General features: G+C 38.4%; 1 protein-coding gene across 2 annotated transcripts; it reads right to left on the reverse strand.

The window, feature by feature from the left end:
* Nucleotides 1-490: 490 nt before the first annotated feature.
* LOC127789506 (uncharacterized) lies at nt 491-20,490 on the reverse strand. Of its 2 annotated transcripts, none has more exons than XM_052318384.1 (9): nt 20,382-20,490; nt 20,030-20,215; nt 15,121-15,200; nt 8,617-8,676; nt 8,208-8,447; nt 8,075-8,137; nt 1,008-1,076; nt 821-866; nt 491-703 (listed from the first exon to the last, which is right to left on the reverse strand). In XM_052318384.1, exons 1-9 carry the CDS (start codon nt 20,389-20,391, stop codon nt 633-635), a joined length of 825 nt encoding a protein of 274 aa, XP_052174344.1. In that variant the 5' UTR covers nt 20,392-20,490; the 3' UTR covers nt 491-632. The 2 variants fall into 2 exon arrangements, with proteins under 2 accessions (XP_052174344.1, XP_052174343.1); XM_052318383.1 differs by having other exon boundaries at nt 15,121-15,203.
* Nucleotides 20,491-21,871: the final 1,381 nt, after the last annotated feature.

Here is a 21,871-nt window from a genome sequence, read left to right on the forward strand (position 1 = left end):
TACATCATTCTCCATGAATCTTTGTTCTCGTATCATCATTCTCAAGTTCGAAAAGGCTTTTAGCTGGAATGGCGATGGAAGGATCATAAACCTATGAGATAGCTCTACCATGATTCTGTGCATTGCACTTCTCTGATTCTTTTACCCAAGGGGAAACTGAAATATTTGCTTTGATTGAGAAGTTTTAAATAAAAAATATTAAAAGCCAATTTACATCCATTTGATCAGCTAGAAATTGCCATCCTCATTCTCATGTTCTTGGGCTTCCCTATTTTGTTTCCATGCTTGTTAATCCAATTATGCAAAATGCTGAATAAATAGAACGTCAATTGAAATTCCACCTGCACATTTCTCTAAAATGTAAATGAAAATTAAAGCCTGTTTTCAAAATGACAGCCACACGCTTTGTCCTGTGTGCCACTTGGGATGCTTTCTGTATAAAAGGAGGCTTCAAAAGACGTTAAGTTCAACAACCCAACAAGATTGCATAGAAAAAGGAGAAAGTCGAACGAACAAAAACATTATATTATGTCCACATGATTTACAAGCCAAATAAATCACCATCCAGTTGATGTGGTGACATAAATAGGCTCTCTCTCTCTCCGTCAAACTGTTTGTCTACCTAAAACACTCTACTGAAGTTTCTTTATCCCAGGAAAAGAAGGAAGGATAGCAATGAGAGAATCACCATATCCAACAGGATCTGTTGAGTGAAATAGACCAGATCATAAGAATACAACATGAAGAGGGGAAATGCCATAAAAATGGGCAAACAGAGACCAGAAATGGGGAAAAACAGTAAAAAGACAGCCAAACTTACCACCATCCTCGTGCAGGATCTTTACAACCTCACCGGATATGTCAGACTGGTGGAAAAATATGATTCAGTGTTTGTATCTTAAATATTGAAAGATAATTCTGGAAAATAAAAAACCCCTAAATTCATAGTCATAGTAACAATGGCAACACACATTGAAAATCAATCAAAATTACTTTAAGGCCCATACCTCAATTGGGATCTCCCCACCAAGTTGTTCGATGTAGCAAAGCACCTGACCCTCCTTCACTATTTGCTTCTGTAGGCAGTAGTGCAATTGGATCAATTGAGGTAAAGGTAGTTATGGCACAAAAATGGATATGCACATAATTATTTTGCCATGTTGATGAACCAATATGAGATTGATTTGGAGTGGCAACGTACTGCAGGAGATGTCCAATGGGATTGTTGGTTAATTAATGGAAATTGGCAAAAGACAGTACAACAATTCTTTGTTCTGTTATTACATACATATATACATATATATATGTATTTATATAAAGGATAAGGAGAATAATATGAACTCTGTTCAATCTATAAATGGGGTAATGGTGCAGACCCAACTGCCTCAAATATCTTACAAGTTTTCTTGTCAAACAACTCAGAATTAATTACTAACAGCTCTGAGTCAAAGACAAAAAGAGAGGCAGAAAAACAGCAGGGCCAGACAATTTAGTGAAGAAAAGACTAGATTAAACAAAAACAATTTCTCAGGACAGGGTTCAAAATTCTACATAACCATTACACATCAGATATCTACTTAGAAATAGACAAAGCATGGTGGAACTGTAAAAAGGTGACGACCTAAAACTTCAAGCTATATAAGCTAGAAAATGTGTTTAAATGAGAAATTTTTTCTAAATTGAGAATAAAAAACCGTGTTCCAGTTTTGTAAGTTTTCACTAACCATTAGAAAACATCTTATGAGAAGTTTTTCAATGTTTTCTTCACAAAGAAAGCATTGTTTTCATCATGTTTTCTAAATAGAAAACTAAGTTTTCAGCCTAACTAAATCAATATTAATTATACTTACATTATTACCAATATATGTATCAGGGCACCCCATTGCACAAGGCTCACTGCTTCACAAAAGATAGGATCATTTACGTATACAACATTCCCTTGGTTTTTCTGCAAGGAGGCTATTTCTATAACTTGAACCCATGATCTTCTAGACATAAAGAAGTAATCTTACTGTTACTATTTAAGGCTTACCCTCTTACATTATTATCAACATAAACAGTGAAAATACTGATTTTAAAATTCAGTAAAAATTGATAAAAATAGATGGATCGGAAGTTCCTTAACTGGAAAACTACTTCCGTTAATCTTATTGAAACATAAAGGATTAATTTATATACATGATCTGAAATCTCCTAAAACATAGAACTAGATAACTTCTTACTTTTTAGGTATAGATTATAACAACAATAATCTCTAATTTTAGGATAAATACAGATTAGAATTTCTCTTATGATAGAGCATATCTTTATCTCTTCAAGCTGGTCACGATATCCCTTATCTTCTCAGCACATCCCTTATCTTCTCAGCTGCTTTTCCTTTATTTCCTCCAACACTCCCCCTCAAGCTGGTGAATAGATATTTATTATTCCCAACTTGTCTCTAATGGATTCAAACCCTTGCTTATTCATGGCATTAGTAAGGATATCTGCCTCTTGATTCTTGGACCAGATTGTTGACAATGCTAATGGCTTATTTGCTGTCACAATACAACATCTTTGGTGAGGATATTGGTAGCTGTAAATCTTTCATTATTCTTTCTACCCAAATCAGCTCACATATTCCTTGTGCAATAGCTCAAAATTCTGCTTCAGCACTGCTTCTTGCCACTACCAATTGCTTTTTTCTCCTCCAGGTTACTAAATTCCCCCATAATCTTGTGCAAAACCCAGATGTAGACCTGTTGTCCTCTATAGCACCAGCCCAATTAGCATCCACAAATCCACAAATTTCTCTGTTTTGGCTTTTTCTAAACAAGAGTCTTGTTCCTGGTTTCCCTTTGAGGTACCTCAATATATGATAAGCTACCTCTTGATGTCTTTTCTTGGGAGCATGCATGAATTGGCTTACTATGCTCACAGCATATGCAATGTCGGGTCTTGTAAGGGATAAGTAGATCAGTTTTCCCACCAAACGCCGATATCTGCCCTTGTCTACTGGATAATCTTGCTTGTTGTCTCCTTTATTCTTCCAATTAGGCTCTAATGGTGTATGGGTTGGTTTGCACTCTAGCTTGCCCGTTTCTTTTAACAAGTCAACTGTATATTTTCTTTGAGATATGCAGATACCAGCCTTGCTTCTGGCTACTTTCATGCCCAAAAAATACTTCAATTCCCCCAAATCTTTTACCTCAAAAGCAGCTCTCATCTTGTTCTTTAACCGTTCAATTTCGGGATCATTGTTTCTTGTAATGATTATGTCGTCAACATATACAATAAGGACAGTCCTCTTGCCATCTTCTTCCACCTTTGTGAACATGGTATGATCGGCCTTTCCTTGTGTATATCCCAATTGAATAATAGTATCACTAAATCTTTTGAAACAGGCCCTAGGTGATTGCTTTAGGCCATAAAGAGATTTATTCGATTTGCATACCTTCCCTCTTGTGTCTTCTTTCTCAAAACCGGGGGGAATCCTCATATAGATCTCCTCTTCCAACTCTCCATGTAGGAATGCATTCTTGATGTCCAGCTAGTGCAACTTCCAATCTAGGTTAGCAGCTACTGAAATCAACACTCAAATAGAGTTTAGTTTGGCAACGGGAGCAAACGTCTCCTCATAATCAAGTCCTTGGGTTTGGGTAAACCCTTGGGCTACTAATCTTGCCTTATACCTATCAATACTCTCATTTGAGTGATATTTGACTGTGAACACCCATTTGCTTCCCACAATTTTCTTTCCAGCCGGTAAATCTACTATATCCCATGTGTTATTAGTCTCCCAAGCTTGCATCTCATTCATCACTGCTTCTTTCCACCTCTCATCTTGCAATGCATGATTTATGTCTTTGGGAATAACCACTTCCTCTATACTCATGTTGAATGCTTTGAATTGCAGAGAGAGTTTAGAATATCCCACATAGTTAGCAATCGGATGATGTGTACATGACCTTACTCCCTTCCGTATGGCTATAGGAACATCAAGAAGAAGATCCTCCTCATTAAAAGTAGCCTCAGCCCCCTGTAAACTGTCTGCACTTTCTATTTTTGAACCAACTTCTAGATCAGATGTTGGATTTGACTGAGGGTCACGAGGCCTTCTAGAATATACAAAGAGTGGTTTATTCAAGGCTGGATGCTCTTGAATCCGATCTGCTTGATCTCCCCCTGAATTAGACATTGAATTGGGAGTTGGAAAACACGATTCAGGGGCTGATTCAATGATAGAGGAGGGTTCAAGACTTTGGAACTGGTGGGGAGGGAAAAGAGAGTCCCATAGTTCTGTTCGAGTTGTGCTGGAATCAGAATGAGACATAGAAAAGAAAGGTTGGTCTTCAAGAAAGGAGACATCACATGACACCATAAACCGTTTAGTAGAGGGATTATAGCATTTATAACCTTGTTGAGTAGGAGACTACCCAACAAACACATATTTAAGTGCCTTAGGATCAAACTTGGATTGAGAAATTGGGTGGCTATGAACAAATACAGTACACCCAAAAATTTTTGGTGGGAGAGTGTTTAAGGCACATTTGTACTGAGGAAAGGAATCAAGGAGAACAGTTAAAGGTGTTCTAAAAGAAAGGACTTTGGACAGAAACCTATTAATGAGGTAAGAAGATGTGAGAACAACCTCCCCCCAATAGGCATTAGGGACTGAATTAGTGAATAGCAGTGCTCTAGTTGTTTCAAGGAGATGGCGGTTCTTTCGTTTTGCCACACCATTTTGTTGAGGATTATAAGGAGCATGAACTTTGATGGATAATTCCATGGTTAGTTAGATAATTGGTAAATTCATTGGAAAAATATTCTTTACCATTATCGGAACGTAACACATGAATAGAGGACTGGAACACATTTCGAACCATTTGATGAAACTGTCTGAATGTAGCGTAAGCTTCAGATTTATCTTTCATCAAAAATACCCAACTAACCTTTGTGTGGTCATCAATGAAAGTGATAAACCACCTGGTGTTTGTTAAATTAGATATTCTTGCGGGTTCCCAAATATCACTATGAATCAAGTAGAATGGTTTTGTAGGCTTATATACATGAGAAGGATAAGCAATTCTAGTTTGTTTAGCAAGAATACACTGCTCACAATGAAGAGAATGATTGCTTTTATTGATGAAAAGAGAGGGATACAAAGTCTTGAGATAATGAAAACTAGTGTGCCCTAAATGCTTATACCATAGCATAAGTGCAGAATCTGAAACAGTAGACAAAGAGGTTGGTGGTTGAGAGCTAGATCTAGTAGACTAACCATTCTTTGTAACATAATAAAGGCCTCTTGCTTCCTCAGCATTGCCAATCATTTTCCCCAAAAATTGATCTTGAAATTCAGAACCAGAAGAAGAAAAAGTTATCACACTGATATTGTTTTGTCAGCTTACTTACAGACAAGAAGTTGTACTTTAGATTGGGCACAAATAACACTGATCTTAGGGTTAAGCCTGCTACTTTAGCTAAGCCTTTCCCTTCGACCATAGTTGTAGTACCATCAGCCATAGAGACTGGTATTCCTTAATCAAATGATTCATAAATTGACAGCATTTGCTTAAAACCGGTCATGTGGTCTAAGGCTCCTGTGTCAAGTATCCAGTAATCTATAGGGGACTTGAATGAGATTAGTGAGTGTGCAGTTATACCTTGCTTAGCAAGAGATGCTATCGGATTGGATCCTTCACTTGTCTCTAATTTTGTCTCCTTAGTTTGACGTGAGAGTTGTTGTAGCATCTCCAATTGTTCTGTAGATATAGTAAAATTTGTTGTTTTTCCAGCTTTTAACTTTTCTCCATAGGCTGCTTGTGATCCCTTCCGTAGGTTTTTGGGCTTCCAATTTGATGGTTTCCCGTGAATCTTCCAGCAAGTTTCCTTGGTATGATATGGCTTATGGCAATGATCACACCAAGGTTTATCTTTCAATGGCTCACTTTTAGGTGGACAGAAAGTTCTAGGCTTCAATGTTACTAATGCTAATGACCGAGCAGATACATCAGAATTAATAACCCCTGAGGAATTGAGCATTATCTTTTTCCGGCTTTCCTCTCTCCTTACTTCTGTGAACACTTCCTTTATCGTTGGGAAGGGTTTTGTTCCAAGCAATCTCCACCTCACCTCATCAAGATCAGAGTTTAAACCATGTAAAAAATCAAAAACTCTCTCTTTTTCTATCATCTTTTCATACTTCTTTCCATCGTCAGCACACTTCCATTTAATCTCATGAAACAAATCTATTTCTTGCCATAATTTGGTTAATGTATTGTAATACTCAGTCACCGAATCATTACCTTGTCATGTTGTTCGGAGAGTGGAACGTAGCTGGAAGCTTTGTGCAGTATTCTCCATGTCTGAGTAGATCTCCTGCACGGCTTCCCATATTTCTTCGGTTGTTTTGTAGAATAAATAAGTTCTTCCAATCTTAGGCTCCATGGAGTTAACCAGCCATGCCATAACAATCGAGTTTTCAGCTTCCCATATACCATACGTTTCTGAATCAGCACTTGGCTTAGAGATCGTTCCATTGAGATATCTGATCTTGCCTTTGCCACGGATTACCAGCAACACAGATTGGAACCACTCCCTGAAGTTGGTTCCATTTAGTTTATGTTGGGTGATTTAGAGAACATGATTTTCAAGAGTGGTTGGAGGTTGAGGAACCTGAGAGACTCGGGTAACAGTTGGTTGGGGAGTAGAAGTTCTACTAGCTGATGAATCTTCAGCCATATCGAGAACTTACAGAATTTAGACCAATTGAAAAATAAGAGGAAAAATTGAGAGGACCGCCTTGCTATGAAACCTAAAGCTCTGATACCATGATAAAATAGATGGATCGGAAGTTCCTTAACTGGAAAACTACTTCCGTTAATCTTATTGTAACATAAATGACTCATTTATATACATGATCTCCTAAGAAATCTCCTAAAATATAGGACTAGATAACTTCCTACTTTTTAGATATAGATTATAACAACAATAATCTCTAATTTTAGGATAAATATAGATTAGAATTTCTCTTATGGATAGAGCATATCTCTATCTTTTCAAGCTGGTCACGATATCCCTTATCTTCTCGATTCCTTTTCCTTTATTTCCTCCAACAAAAATAGTAAAATATTAACAAATATTAAAGTTGACTAATAATAATTGTGAAAATATTAATAGAAATTGTATTATAGAGTTTCTAAAATAGTTGAAAAAAAAACTAAAATTTACAACCAATATCATTAATGATTATTAATATTATAATATTAGGAATATCACGAACATTGTATCTAAAATATTAATCTTATAAAATTATCAATCTCATTTATTATAAATATTTACTAAAAAATTATTATCATTAAAAATATAATATTAGCAATATCATGTATATTGTATAATAGTAATATTTTTATGACTAATATAAATTTAATAATAATAATATCGTATTATCTAACAATTGAAACATATACTCATTTAGTATATGAGTGTAACAAAATATGTTCTTTATGTTCATTAAAATTACTAATATAATAATATAATTATTAATAACAATATTGTATCATATAACAATTGAATACATGTTTTGGATAACTATTTTGAACACATTTTCTAGTTAAAATAGTTCTTATATTTAAAAAATTGAACAAATTTTCCAAATGGTCTATGGAAAAGGAAAACTAGATTTAGAGTGAAAAATTGGAGATAAAAACTAGAGAATATTTTCTGTAACTAAACAAGATCTATATGTTTAAAGTATAAAAATAACTATCTCTTTGCTACCGCTTCTATGTGGATAGACCATTTGTAACTAAAATGAAATGAGTTTCATTCAGTTTCTAAAGGCATTTGAAGACAGAATGGATGGAAATTTCAAAAAAAAGTAAACAGGAGACATAGTCACATACAACAAAAAAATAATAAATAAATAATTACTTTTTCTTGGTAAAATGGGACTTGAACTCAAATCCCTTGACTGGGGCAATGTGCTTAAAGACCTATTTAATTTTGTTGTCAGTTTTCTTATCTAACATTACTCAAATAAAGAACTTAAAATTTTTCCCTTGAAAGATCAAAACCAATAGAAAGAGGATACCTCTTTGCATGATGGAGGTGCACGCTTCCCCTTTATGGTTCGAGATCTCCTAAAATATCCAACCTGCATGGACTTGATTAGAAACCAGAGCTACGGAGACAGAAGGAGAAATAAACAGATTTTGCATTCTCACCCTTGGAGACTGAATTATCACTAAGCCTTCATCAGCAGCTTTATCAAGCAATGTTCGAATCCCACCTGAGGAAGGTACTGATTTGGAAATGGCTAAAGATGGTGCAGAGACAGTTCCATTTTGATCAGGTGCCCTGTCAGGTGTACTGACGCTGACAGGAACAGAAACAGAAACAGGTGGGGGAGGAGGTTCACTTTTTGCCTCCAATTTCCTAGTGACGTACAACCTAAATCCACCAAGCTAACAAGACAAAAAAGAAAGATGATGTGCGAAAGAAACAAATAAAAGCAGAACATCTTAATTTATAACTAGCGCAGAGTTGCAAATCAGATCATGGAATCAAGTCCAATTAGGTGAAAACAAAGTTCTGACTCAAATAAAAGGTGTAAAGAATTTTAGAACTTCTCACTTTCAATTCAAACTCCGCAATTGAAGCTGTATCACACATTTGAGTGAGAAGAAATTTCACCTGCAAGGAACAAGAAAATAAGATAACTTCCTCAAACTTTAGCAGGAAATGGAAGCATAGATAGTCATTTGCCCATGCTAAAGCATGCATGTTTTGGCAGTCACATTAGCAATCTGATGAGATTCAACACAATAGGTAGGATTCCAGTGAATTAGGCGAGTTTAGGCTGTATTTCAACTCCCAATTACAAGGAAAAGATTGTAAACAAGCAACAAGACTGGGCATTCGAGAGGCCCAGGACTCTCCTGCAAGAAAACTCTAAATTCTTCACACCCTTCTCTCTCTTCTAATCTCCTTTTATAGGTTGTTATCCCTCCTCCATAACCGTATTTGGTTATGCCCATGCACATGCTGGTTTGTGTAACAAACCAGCCAAGTGCCTACTCTACCCTTGGCGCACATGCTGGCTGTTCCCCCCTCCAGCTGTGTCCCCAATATTCCTTTGATTCTTGTAGCGCCTTTGGTATGTCTGCAGTACCGAAGGCCTAACATTACTCTCCTCCCCAACTTTCACCTTGTCCTCAAGGTGAAAAGAGGGAAATTGCTACTGAATTAGGCTATAAGGCTCCCAAGTAGCTTCCAAAGGAGGTAACCCCTTCCATTGAAGTAGAACATCCAATCCCCGTAAATTACTTCCTGTTCCTGGCCTGACCCCCATCACTGTCTCCGGTTCGACCAACATCTCCAAATCTACACTTAACTGATTGAGAATCTCCACAGTGGCTTGCAACGCACCCTTGGCTTCTCGTAGCTGGGACACATGGAAGACTAGGTGAATGCTGCAGTGTGAAGGCAGCTTTAACTTGTAAGCGACAAGCCCGATTTCCTTTTCAACTTCAAATGGACCATAGAATCTAGGAGCCAACTTCTCATTGGAATGACCAACCAATGTCTTTCTACGATAGGGTCTTAGTTTCAAGTAAACTAAGTCCCCTACCTTAAACTTCACTGCTCTTCTTTTCATATCAGCCCCCTCCTTCATTATTGTCTGAGCTCTTAGTAGCTGTGCCTTAAGTTCCTCCAAAATGTGATCTCTTTCAACCAGCTGTTGCTCCACTACCGAAACAGGAGTGGATCCCCTTTCAACCCTCAATATTGCTGGCGGTTCTCGCCCATAAACTGCCTGGAATGGTGTCCTTCTCGAGGCTGTGTGGTATAAAGTGTTGTACCAAAGTTCAGCCCAAGGCAGCCACACAAACCAAGCTTTAGGTTTAGAGGAAGCAAAACAGCGAAGGTATGTCTCCAATGTCCTATTCAGCACCTCCGTTTGACCATCCGTTTGTGGGTGGTAAGCTGTGCTGCGGTGGAACTTGGTGCCTTGGAGGCAAAACAATTCCTCCCAAAATTTGCTCATGAAGATCTTGTCCCTATCGGATACAATGGACCGTGGTAAACCATGAAGCCTCACAACTTCCTTGATGAAAATTCCTGCCACCTCTCCGTCTGTAAAATGGTGTTTTAGCCCAATAAAATGCCCATACTTACTGAGTCTATCTACCACCACCAAAATCGAGTCCATTTTGCCTGACCTTGGTAAGCCTTCGATAAAGTCCATAGCTATGTCATCCCAAATTTGGTTTGGGATAGGAAAGGGCTGCAAGAGCCCTCCCGGCTTTAGGGCTAGCACCTTGTTTTGCTGGCAAACAGCACAATGACTCACATACCTGTGGATGTCCCTCTTCATACCCGGCCAATATACATTTGTTGCAATCCTCTTGTAGGTTTTCAAGAATCCCGAGTGTCCTTCCACATTCCCATCATGTCCCTCATGTAATAGCAATGGAATGAGAGAAGAGCCCTTCGGTAGGTACAACCTACCCTTGTAGAGGAGGTGGCTGTCCACCAACTGGAAATGGGGTCTGGAAGTAGGATCAAGCTGGAGATCCTTGACCACACCTTGCAGCCACTCATTTTCTTCTACTTCCCGAGCCAACTGATCAAGCTGGAGTACCTGAGGGACTGTTAAGGCTAATAGGGCAACAGAGTGGCTGATGCGGGATAATCCATCTGTTGCCTTATTTTCCAGTCCAGGCCTATATTGAATTTCGAACTGAAATCCCATTAACTTGATCATCCACTTCTGATATTCTGGGCCCACCAACCTTTGCTCCATCATAAATTTGAGGCTCTTTTGGTCGGTCCTGACCACAAATTTCTGTCCCAACAAGTAATGCCGCCACTTTTGCACCGCAAATACAATGGCCATCAATTCTCTCTCATAAACTGATTTCCTCCTTCCCAACTGATTAAAGGTATGACTGAAATAAGCAATAGGTCTATGATCTTGCATTAAAACTGCCCCCATACCTTGTCCAGATGCATCCGTCTCAACCACAAATGGCTTTCCAAAATTCGGCAAAGCCAAAACAGGCAGTGACACTATGGCAGCCTTGAGCCGTTGGAAAGCTTGCTCAACTGCCCCATCCCAAAAAAAATTGTTCTTTCGAAGTCGCTCCGTGAGAGGCCATGCTAACCTGCCATAATCCTTAACAAATCGCCTATAATATCCCGTGAGACCAAGGAAACCACGCAATTCCTTCAATGTGGTAGGAGTGGGCCAATCTAACATAGCTCTTACCTCGCTACAATCAGCTGAAACCCCATGCTGTGATATAATGTGGCCTAAGTACTCAATTTCCAGTTGTCTAAACAAACACTTCTTCCTATTTGCAAATAGTTGGTTAGCTGCCAGCACCTCCAGAACACAACATAAGTGTTGTGCATGCTGTTCAAAATCCTTGCTGAAAACCAATATGTCATCAAAAAATACTAGCACAAAACGCCTTATTTGCTCCCTGAAAATGTCATTCATCAGTGACTGAAACGTGGCTGGCGCGTTAGTCAATCCAAAAGGCATTACGAGGAACTCGTAATGGCCTTCACGCGTCCGGAAGGCTGTCTTTGGAATATCCTCAACCCTAACGCAAATTTGATGATACCCAGATTTAAGGTCGAGTTTGGAAAAAACCTTGGCCCCAGGAAGATCATCCAACAACTCCTCGATCACTGGAATTGGAAACTTGTTGGGCACGGTCACTTTATTCAAAGCCCTATAGTCCACACAAAAACGCCACCCTCCATCCTTCTTCTTGACAAGCAGGACCGGACTAGAAAAAAGGCTGGAACTAGGTTGTATAATCCCCACCGCTAGCATCTCTCCTACCATCTTCTCAATCTCGTTTTTCTGTAGGTAAGGATAACGATAGGGCCGCACACTAACCGGTACCGTGCCTGGAAGTAGGTTGATTGCATGATCCCTTTTTCTGGAAAGAGGCAGCCCTTCAGGTGTTGTGAACACCTCCTCAAACTCAGCTAACACCTCTTTTAGGAACGGTGGAACCTCTACCTGACTGTCATTGTATTCAGCTGCCATCGTTCCTAGTTCAAGCAACATTCCTTCTCCATTCTCCTTGAAGGCCTTCATCATAGCCTTTAAGGATACCAAGCTTTTGCTCAAGCTGGGATCTCCTTGCAAGGTCACGGCCAATCCCCCAACCTGAAACTTCATAGTCAAGGCCTTCCAATCCACTCTCATCTTCCCCACTGCTGCCAGCCACTTCATCCCAAGGATTACATCAGAACTACCCAACTCCAAAGGTAGAAAATCCTCCAAGATTTGTAAGTTTTGTAGGTGCAATTTCACCCCCTTGCAAATGCCAGCCCCTTGCACCGCCATTCTTGTCCCCATAATCACCCCATATCCGGTCGTTTCTGTTCGTGGCAGCCCCAACCGTTGCACCAGCTCTGCCGCTATAAAATTGTGCGTCGCCCCTCCATCAATAAGTACTACCACTGGTTGCCCTTCAATATCCCCTTGTAGCTTCATTGTTTGCGGTGTTGTCAATCCAACCACTGAATTCATGGAGAGTTCAATGACCTCACTGCCTTGCCCCACTTCCTCTTCTTCTTCCCTTCCTTCCCCTGTTTCCACCTCGACTCCTTCCTCTTCCCTTTCTTCATCATAACGTGCAGCTCCTTGTTCTTGCACCCGTCGCCAACTAAATATTTCTCATCACAACGAAAACATAATCCCTTCTCCCTTTTGGCTTTCCACTCGGCCTCATTGAGTCGTTTAAAAGGAGCATTGCTGCCACTCCCAGCCACTAGCAGCTTGTTGCTCACCTGACCAAAGACTCTCGAATGAGGAGTCGGGCTTCTTAATTGTATGGGGGGGGGGGTCGAACGACATTGGTTGTAGAGTGGGTAGGGAAATTACTCATCGCTGGTCCGAACGCCCTACTGCAGCTGAGCATGGCTGCATTTTTATCCTCGATACATTGCGCCATCATCATGATCCGATCCAACCCCCTGGGTTGCAGTACCCTGATCTCAGCCTTGATTTCTGGCTTAAGGCCGTTGATGAAATGGCCCTCCAAGAACGCCTCAGAAACGTCCGACACTGGCACGGCCAAAGTCTCAAACATTAGCCGATAATCCTTGACAGTACCATCTTGTCGCAGAACCAGGAACCTCTCCTCTAGCGACCCCTCTTGAGTTGGACGGAATTGGTTGATAATTCCCTGCTTGAGCCCTCCCAACTGCGGATCCCCCTGCGCCTAGACTCCCACTGGAACCAAGCGAGGGCCCCTGCCTCGAAGCACAACGCTGCGGACTCGATCTTCTCATCATCGGACAGCTGGTTGATCGCGAAGTACCTCTCCGCCCTGAAAATCCAATCGTTCGGGTTGTCTCCCTTGAAGGTTGGCATTTCCAGTCGCCGACCTCTACCTTCCTGTCGCCATGCAGCGCTCATGCCTCCCTCCATTCCTTGGTTCATGCCGCCCCCCGGGGTCACTTCGGAATCTGGGGTAAACTCCGTTGGCCATGCGCTCCCATGGGCCTTAGCCTTCCTCTCCCGTTCCTATTCGTCCCACCTTGTTCGCATGATGGCGAACTGTTCGAGCATCTCTGCTACGTTCCGGTTTATGGTTTGAATCTCTCCCCTAATCGTGTCGACCTTCTCCAGGTCCCCCACTCTCTCGGTTAGGTTTACCATGGTGATCGACGAATGCTCTGATACCAAAATTGATGAGATTCAACACAATAGGTAGGATTCCAGTGAATTAGGCGAGTTTCGGCTGTATTTCAACTCCCAATTACAAGGAAAAGATTGTAAACAAGCAATAAGACTGGGCATTCAAGAGGCCCAGGACTCTCTTGCAAGAAAACTCTAAATTCTTCACACCCTTCTCTCTCTTCTAATCTCCTTTTATAGGTTGTTATCCCTCCTCCATAACCGTATTTGGTTATGCCCATGCACATGCTGGTTTGTTACACAAACCAGCCAAGTGCCTACTCTACCCTTGGCGCACATGCTGGTTGTTCCCCCCTCTAGCTGTGTCCCCAATATTCCTTTGATTCTTGTAGCGCCTTTGGTATGTCTGCAGTACCGGAGGCCTAACACAATCCTGAATAGCAGCATTGATATGGTTGTGGAACATGTTGAGAAAGAAATCAGCATAACCTTTATTGCTTACGATTCGATGTAGACACTAATAAGCAGTGGCGTTTATATTATTTTTAATCAAGTCCAACTCCCAAAATCAATTCAAAATTATTGTATTAAATCTTAGCCTAAATAGGTCAAATGGTCCAAATTCACTAATTCCTAAGTCCTAATCCATTTCATTTCTAAATTTATCTCATTTCTTGCTCTCTTTTCCAATACACACCTGATTTTCTTTCTTTCAGTTGCTACTACTACAGTTGAAATAATATTTTCTGCAATGAATATTGTAAAGAATCGATTACGTAATAAGATTGAAGACCAATAAATGAATGATGGCTTAGTTATGTATGTTGAAAATGATATATTTAATAAAATTGATAATGAGGTCATTATACGGCTTTATCAAAGTATAAAAAGTCATAGGGAACAATTGTAAAAAGTTTTTGTATTTTAATATTATCATTATTATCTTATTTTTGAAATTATATTTTTTGTATTTAAGTTCGCCCCCACTGAATCAAAATCCTGGCTCTGCCCCTGCTAATAAGGTTATGCTTTGATCATAATAGTTTTCAATCATGAATAATTGTCTATATCTTTGATTTTTTCTTTAATTTTTATTTACGGTAATTTGGCTTCTTTGGGAGAGAGAAAAGTATAAGACCCCAGATGTGATGCACAGGTTGCCCATCCTTGGCACTTTAACCATTTTTTCTATTAACCTAAATGAAGAAATGAGCTTCATTTGACTAATCTTAGAAATTTCCATGGCTAAAGGCATCATATTCATGTTAAACTGTTTCTGCTAATGTATTCAGCTTCATAACCGAGAGAATTTGTTGTCTTCATTCCATGCAATCCAGAAAATTATGGGTTGAACATGCTATACAAATATTACTTTATTCATATCGTCCTTAAGTTTATGAGCAATCAGCAGCCATGGGGAGAACTGCAGTTAGATTTAAGACCATGTGAAAATAGAAAAAGGTGCTTACCTCATCCAAATTTGGAATGATTTGGCTTGTTGTACCAGGAGATTTTTCTTCCTTGGAGGCAGGCTCTAAATTTGTAACAGCTGCTGTGTCATTAGCAAAAGAAAAGAGATATAAGCCAAACTCAACAGTCCTACAAGCAGAGGGTTTGATCATTTTGAGGGTAATCCATTATAGAACTTCTTAGAGTACACACCATGAAACTTCTTATAATTACAGAAAACAATAGGTGTTAAGTGAATGAATAAATTGGCTTTTAAGAAATACGGCACAGAGAGAAACAATGGGAGAAGAAATTTGAACATTTCAAAATAAAGTAGTCTAAGAATCATTTTCCTGTGTACCAATTTTGCTCTAGGAGTATCATTGAATTAACCTGGTGGTAACGCAACATTTCTGTTTGTCACCTTACACAAATTCTTAAATTCCATGAACTACATAACAACAAGATATCAAGCCTTTCCCAGGGGTTGGCTGCATAGATTTTGGTTCGCCATCATCTCCAGAGTTTTTTATTAAAATACAATTATTACTTTAAAAAATACCAGCACAGTACTCAGTTGAAAATAGTTACCAATTTAGCATCCGTCAACAGACTTAAAAATTTTGTCCAAGTGTGAGAGACAATAAACGTTCTTTGCAAGCGCGTTTAATGTTTTATCAAAAAAATTCATTTCCCAATGTGTTTATGCATTTGTCATTCCAAATACTAAATTGGTAGTTAATATCAAACCCAATACTGTTTCAGCAATTTATTTAAAAATAATACTATTTTAAAGAAAAACTCTTTATCTCTATCTATTGTCATATCTTCTCTATCTATTGTTATATCTTCTACAACCTATTATAAAGCATACCATGCCTAAGAGTTTTCCACAGTTTTTCTTAGCCTTCCAATCTCAGGGTCATTGAACTCTTGCGTTTGCATTGCAAGAAACCATTCCAATTTCTAAGAATAGATCAGTAAATGAATGCCTCTATATCTTTTGCTAAAAGCTTCTTCCTCCATGAATTAAATAAAAAAAAGGTGTCCATAGTGCATGAGGCTCCCTGCTTTGCAACAGTCATGGAGGGTGATTTTTTTAAAGTAGCTTTGCCTTACTTTGTAAAAAGGCTACTTCCATAACTTGAATTCACAACCTAGTCAACCTTAGCGTTGCCAACAAGTGTTAAATATGGAGAGTCAAATTTGAAACATTGCAGGGCATCTTGGCTCAAAGCAAATTTTCTTGTAAGTCATAAATGTTGTGATTTACATTACATGGAAAATGTATCATTTTTTTTTTTGCCTAAACACTGGTAAAGTACAATTTTGAGAATCTACAACCATCTGAAATAAATAACCACAAAATGAAGATATGAATCTCTTTCCAATAACTGGAGCAAATCTAATAGGAGCTCTCATGAACGCTGTCAGAGCATAAAGGTTTTCCATGGATGATAGCTGGGTTGCAATTAAATGAAAAAATTGAATGTTTCCATACATATATATGGCATGAACATTGGTGTCAGGAAGGAACAAAAATGAATGTGAATATGCTAATGTGGCAAGACTCAATGAGAAGAAAATGACATTGCAAAAAACCCACACTTCACCTTATTTTTTTTGTTTTTCCTATTTAATAGGCATATTTCAGTCATAGTGGCAGGGATTGCAGCCTGAACAGAACAACTGGTGGAGCATCTTAGTGGACCCCAAGTATGATATCAGGTGTAAGTATGAACCCATGTGTCACCCTTTCCCAAACTTTTAATCTTGTCATTCAGGGATATATACTGTTAAGTTGGTTGAGGTACATAGACACATTATCATTGTTATAAGATGATGTTATCAGAACTTTTCTTTACTTATTTTATCATTCATGAAGCATCATTGAAAATAAAGGACCTAAGTGTCTAATTTAGCTATGAGGGTTCAACATACCCTTGCCTTATCCAGCAATACAGGAATTCTGGAAAGAATTAAATAGTCCATGGGTGTTACACTGAAATAGACTTGCAGGTTAGAATCATGTACGAAACATGTACATTGTAGCATAATCATAATTGATTCCCTATGGTCCTGTGTAAGTAGATATGCTTCATATCAGGTCAAGAAGATTATCTGAGCCAGGAGGGTTACATAACTAAGTATCAGAAAGTTATAATAGATCTATCTAGATTATCTGAGCAAGAACAGTTACATACTTTAAGTGTCAGAAAGTCATATAAGGATAGATCTATCTAGATGTAACAGTGTATCTGACAACAGTTCAAACTTGTTAATGTGACAAAGATAGAATTTCCGTAATCTTTCATAAAAAGCACCTGAGTTATGTTGTTCTTGGAAACAAACAAGGATAGGACAGCAAAGTAACAACAAAATTTTTCATTTCTCCTCATTTAATTACGAACAAAAAAAGATGACCAAAGACAAGAAGAAAATTGACAATTCAAATTCCTGTCTAAAAGAACCAGAACTATTAGGAAAAGGAAATTGCATTGCGCCAAACTACTTCTCTACCAATACCATCAAGTGGTAAAAGAAACAGCATGATTAGAAATTATCTTATCCATCTTGCTTCCTTGCACAGCCTAAAAAGTAATAAATAAATCATTTTTCTCTCTTTTCCCTTTTATATTTCTATTCTCTTCCCCTTCTTTTTCATCACTTTCAAGGAGAACCAAGCATAAGCCTAAAAGGTCCTATAAGCTGCAGCAACCTTTAATTACCAATGCAACATAGCCTCATAATGTATTTGGATTCACTAAAAAGGGATTGTTATGCAGTTCGTGCCCACACATATACTCACATCACATGGATAACTTCTGCGTTAATCTAATGCTCCACAAAAGACTTGGCTCCAGCAGAAAAAACAAAAAAGGTTATTGTAACTATGAAAACACAGCAGATCTTATGCCAAACATATCTGCATGCACTTATACATGAATGTGTACACACATGCTTAGAAGCAAGTAACTGTGATATTGTAATGTTGGTAAAATTATGGTACTAATTATCATAGTGCCCCCAAGCAATGACTGACGAAGGGCACACACGACTTGCCCATGATAAAAAAGTCCATCATGTAATGGAGCAGGCAGCAGTTGAGCAGCAGGACCCGCCCCAGCACCAGGCCAGGACATGTGTGTGGGGAGGGACACAGGCATGTAAGCCAGGCACTATGCACAAGCAGCAGGAGCAGCCTGTGTGCATTGCACAGCAACAGTGCACATAGGCAGGCCTGCACATGCGGCTAGCTGGACACGGGCACTGGAAAGCCAGTGGGAAGGCACAAAGGGGAAGCCACAGATGCATGCAGGAAGCTGGGTAATGTGCCAGAAGACAGTGGCACACAAGCAAAGCTGCAGAGGCTGCTGTGTGCCAGAATTTAAAACTTTGAATTTGTCTGCCATTTCTGAGATTTCTCCAGGTTTTGAATGGGAAACCTTGCCTATAAATAGGCAGGAGCGCTTCCACTTTGGGGCATCTGAGTTGTATGCGAGTTTCTCCCACTTAGTGAAGAGTTTACTTGCCCTCTCCCACATTTCCCTTGCTTAGTCTTGTGTCATTGCCTTTCAATTGTTCTCTTTGCATGCATGAGGATCTCTTCTTGTCTAAGATATTGCCTCTTTAGTAAAAACTTTGTTGGGCATCAAGTAGGCTGACTTAGTGACTCACGAGTCATCTGGGGAAACTGAGGCTGCATGGTTTGGGGCTAGTGAAACTGCCTATGACATAATGGAGAAAACAATTGCACCCAGATTTGGACAAACACTTGAATGCAAACATTGCCCTCCAATGGCTTTGCCATTAGGGTAATTTAGTGGGATTCAAACTTGAGTCTCTTTATAAAGAGAATGCAGCCTAAGCCACACCTCATACAGTAGTACCAGCCGGAGATGCCAATCAAATAGAACTGTTGGTGGCACATGAAAATGTGTATGTGTAGGTAGTTATTTCAAAGATGTATGCAGCATATAGTAATAGCAAAAGACTATATCATCATCACTATAGAGATGAATATATATAGTTTGACACTTGGTCAAAAAGATTGTTCGAGCAAGCAGACTTGAACAACTAAAGGATAATAAAAGTTACATAAGGAATAGATCGAGTAAGATTTGATATGGTGTAGCTACAACCCATCAAGTAAGATCCAATATAGTTTAGCTGACAATGACATTACAACATATTACATGACCCAAAATGCACAGTTTTACCTAGACCATCTTTTACCCTAACGAAGAAAGTTAGTGAAAGTGGAACCTTATTTGGAGAACATGTATATATATATATATATATATAGTGATAGAAGCTTACATTTTAGAGTTGTGAAAACAGACTCTTTGCACACACAGAGAGAGAGAGAGAGAGAGAGTGAGGGTAACCTATATACAGAAACTGTAAGAGATTTCAGTTCTCTTCATTTGCTTAATTAGAGACGGAACTGGATGAAAAGAACAAAACCGCACAAAATAAGAAGAATCAACTTTTGAAATTTCTATCTAGAAGTTGCAGAGGTCCATGGAATAGGAATGGAATTATGCACACCATCTTGTCATAACTAGAAGAATCCACTGTCTTTTTCATTCTACTTCCACCTACGACAGAGCAAGTAAAACCTAATTTTTATCCCTTTTATCCCTTCCCTTTTCCCTCGCTTGTACTGAGGACCGGGCGGAAGCCTAAGCAATCCTACAAGCTGCAACAAACTTCGAAAAAAAGTAGCATAGCATCACCAATATAATTGGAGTTGGCCAAAAAAATAAAAAATAATTAATTTTTCATAACGTGAAGCTTTTCCATAATTTATTATTGATGCACAAACAACCTGGCACCAAAGAAATACATACCAGAGCATTATACAGCGATAAAGAAGTATAGGAAATAACTAGATGCGTATCAAGGGATTCAAAGATGAACGCTCACATTCGCATTTGGACGAACATTTGCATCCAATTAAAGCCTTCCCAGCCGACTTGGTTATAATCAAACTCTGAAATTTTGCAGGTGTTCCACTTTTCAAGCCATTAAATACTTGTAATTTGCCCAATTTGGTGCTAACAAAACCCAGGTTAAGGTTTGAACACTTGACACTTGACGCTCCGAAATTACCTGAATTAGGATTACAGACAGGCAATGATCAATTTCTATGCTTGAGAAATTGAGTAACTTGGAAGGTGAACAGTGAGCATAGCATAAAAGTGAATGCGCGCGCGCACACACACACACACACACATATATATATAGAGAGAGAGAGAGAGAGAAGGGGAAGACCCACATGCAGCCATGGAAATCTCTATGTTTACAGGAAGCCGAAACGCTTCTTCTGTCGCGGCCACCTCTCTCTCCTCTCTCTCTCGGTGCCTTTTGACGATATAAACGAAGAAGAAGCCAGATGGAGGGAGTGGAGCTGTAATGGGCCCGCCATAGTTTTTGAGGCCCAGTTTATTTGGGTCCAGGCCCAATTTAACATTCCTTTATTCCTTTTGTTTGTTGAATTTGTAAATAGCATGATCATACATATCTAGATATATTTTGATTGATTGTTGAGGATTAACATTAATTGGGAAAATAGTATATAACTTGAGATTTTAAATATATGTTAAATTTTATATAATTTAACATGGTAATAAAATTGAAATTATGAAGATTAAGGATATTTTTTCTAAAAATTTGGTATATAAATTTCTCTTCTATATATTTTGAAGATAAATATATATCTCTTAATTGATGTCACTTAGAGATGAAGATATTAACAAACTTTATGTTTAAAAGTATATAAATCTTTAATTTCAAACACAGAAAGATAACTGGGGTTAATTACATAAATAATTACTCAATTTTACATTATGTTATTATTTAGTTATTAAATTTTAAAATATTACATGTTAGTTACTAATATTTCAAAACTGTTTTTCATCTGTCACTCGTAAATTTAAAATTCAATAAATAACGAGTGATAGGTAAAAAATGATTTTGAAATATTAATGACTAACATGTAACATTTTAAAGTCCAGTGACTAAACAATAATAGTTTTGAAATATGAATGATTAACAGGTAATATTTCAAAGTTCAATGATCAAACAATCACGTAATACAAAATTAAATAATTATTGATATAATTAATCCAAGAATACAGAAAAGAATTAAAATTTGAATAGTTATATTGATAATGGTAGATAAGTAATCAAAGATGAAAATAGCAGTGATCATTTCACTTCTCATCAAGAGAAAAAGTACACTGTCCCAAAGAAGGAATAAAAGTCGCAAGAGAAAATACGTATGCAGATCATCAAGCAGTCAAACTCAATGGCCTTCAAATCAAATCAAACCCTGGCATTAGGGTTGCCACCAGCAGCAGGTGCGCTGTTATTGGAGTTGGAATTGGGGTTGTTTTCAGAACCCATCCCCAGAGTGTTCTTCACTGCGGAAGCAGCCCCCTGTGCCACATTTGCAGCTCCATAGGCCGCTCCCTGCGCCAAGCTTGCGGCTCCTTGTACTGCTCCTTGCGCCACTGTTGCTGCTCCTTGCGCCATGCTCATCACTCCATCCCCAGCCTGCAATTGCATCAATTTTATAATTAAACATGTCTTTGCATTTTATGGTTTTGAACATATTAAAATTAATTTTAAAAAAAAAGAAATTAAAAATATATCTTTTATGTTCTCCTATTTATAATATAAAGTTGAAAAAATTAAAATATATTTTCAAACAATTGGACATGAACTTTTGAGTGTTTTGTAAGATCTTTTTCAAGATTGATTACC

The sequence above is a fragment of the Diospyros lotus genome, chromosome 14, assembly GCF_014633365.1.
Source record: "Diospyros lotus cultivar Yz01 chromosome 14, ASM1463336v1, whole genome shotgun sequence".
NCBI classification, from domain to species: Eukaryota; Viridiplantae; Streptophyta; class Magnoliopsida; order Ericales; family Ebenaceae; genus Diospyros; species Diospyros lotus.

Coding starts and splice junctions, on each gene's coding strand:
- LOC127789506 (XM_052318383.1), bottom strand. Junction 8,677..15,120: donor TCATTCCAAATTTGGATGAG/GTAAGCACCTTT, acceptor TGTTCCTTGCAG/GTGAAATTTCTTCTCACTCA. Junction 8,138..8,207: donor TGATAATTCAGTCTCCAAGG/GTGAGAATGCAA, acceptor AAGTCCATGCAG/GTTGGATATTTTAGGAGATC.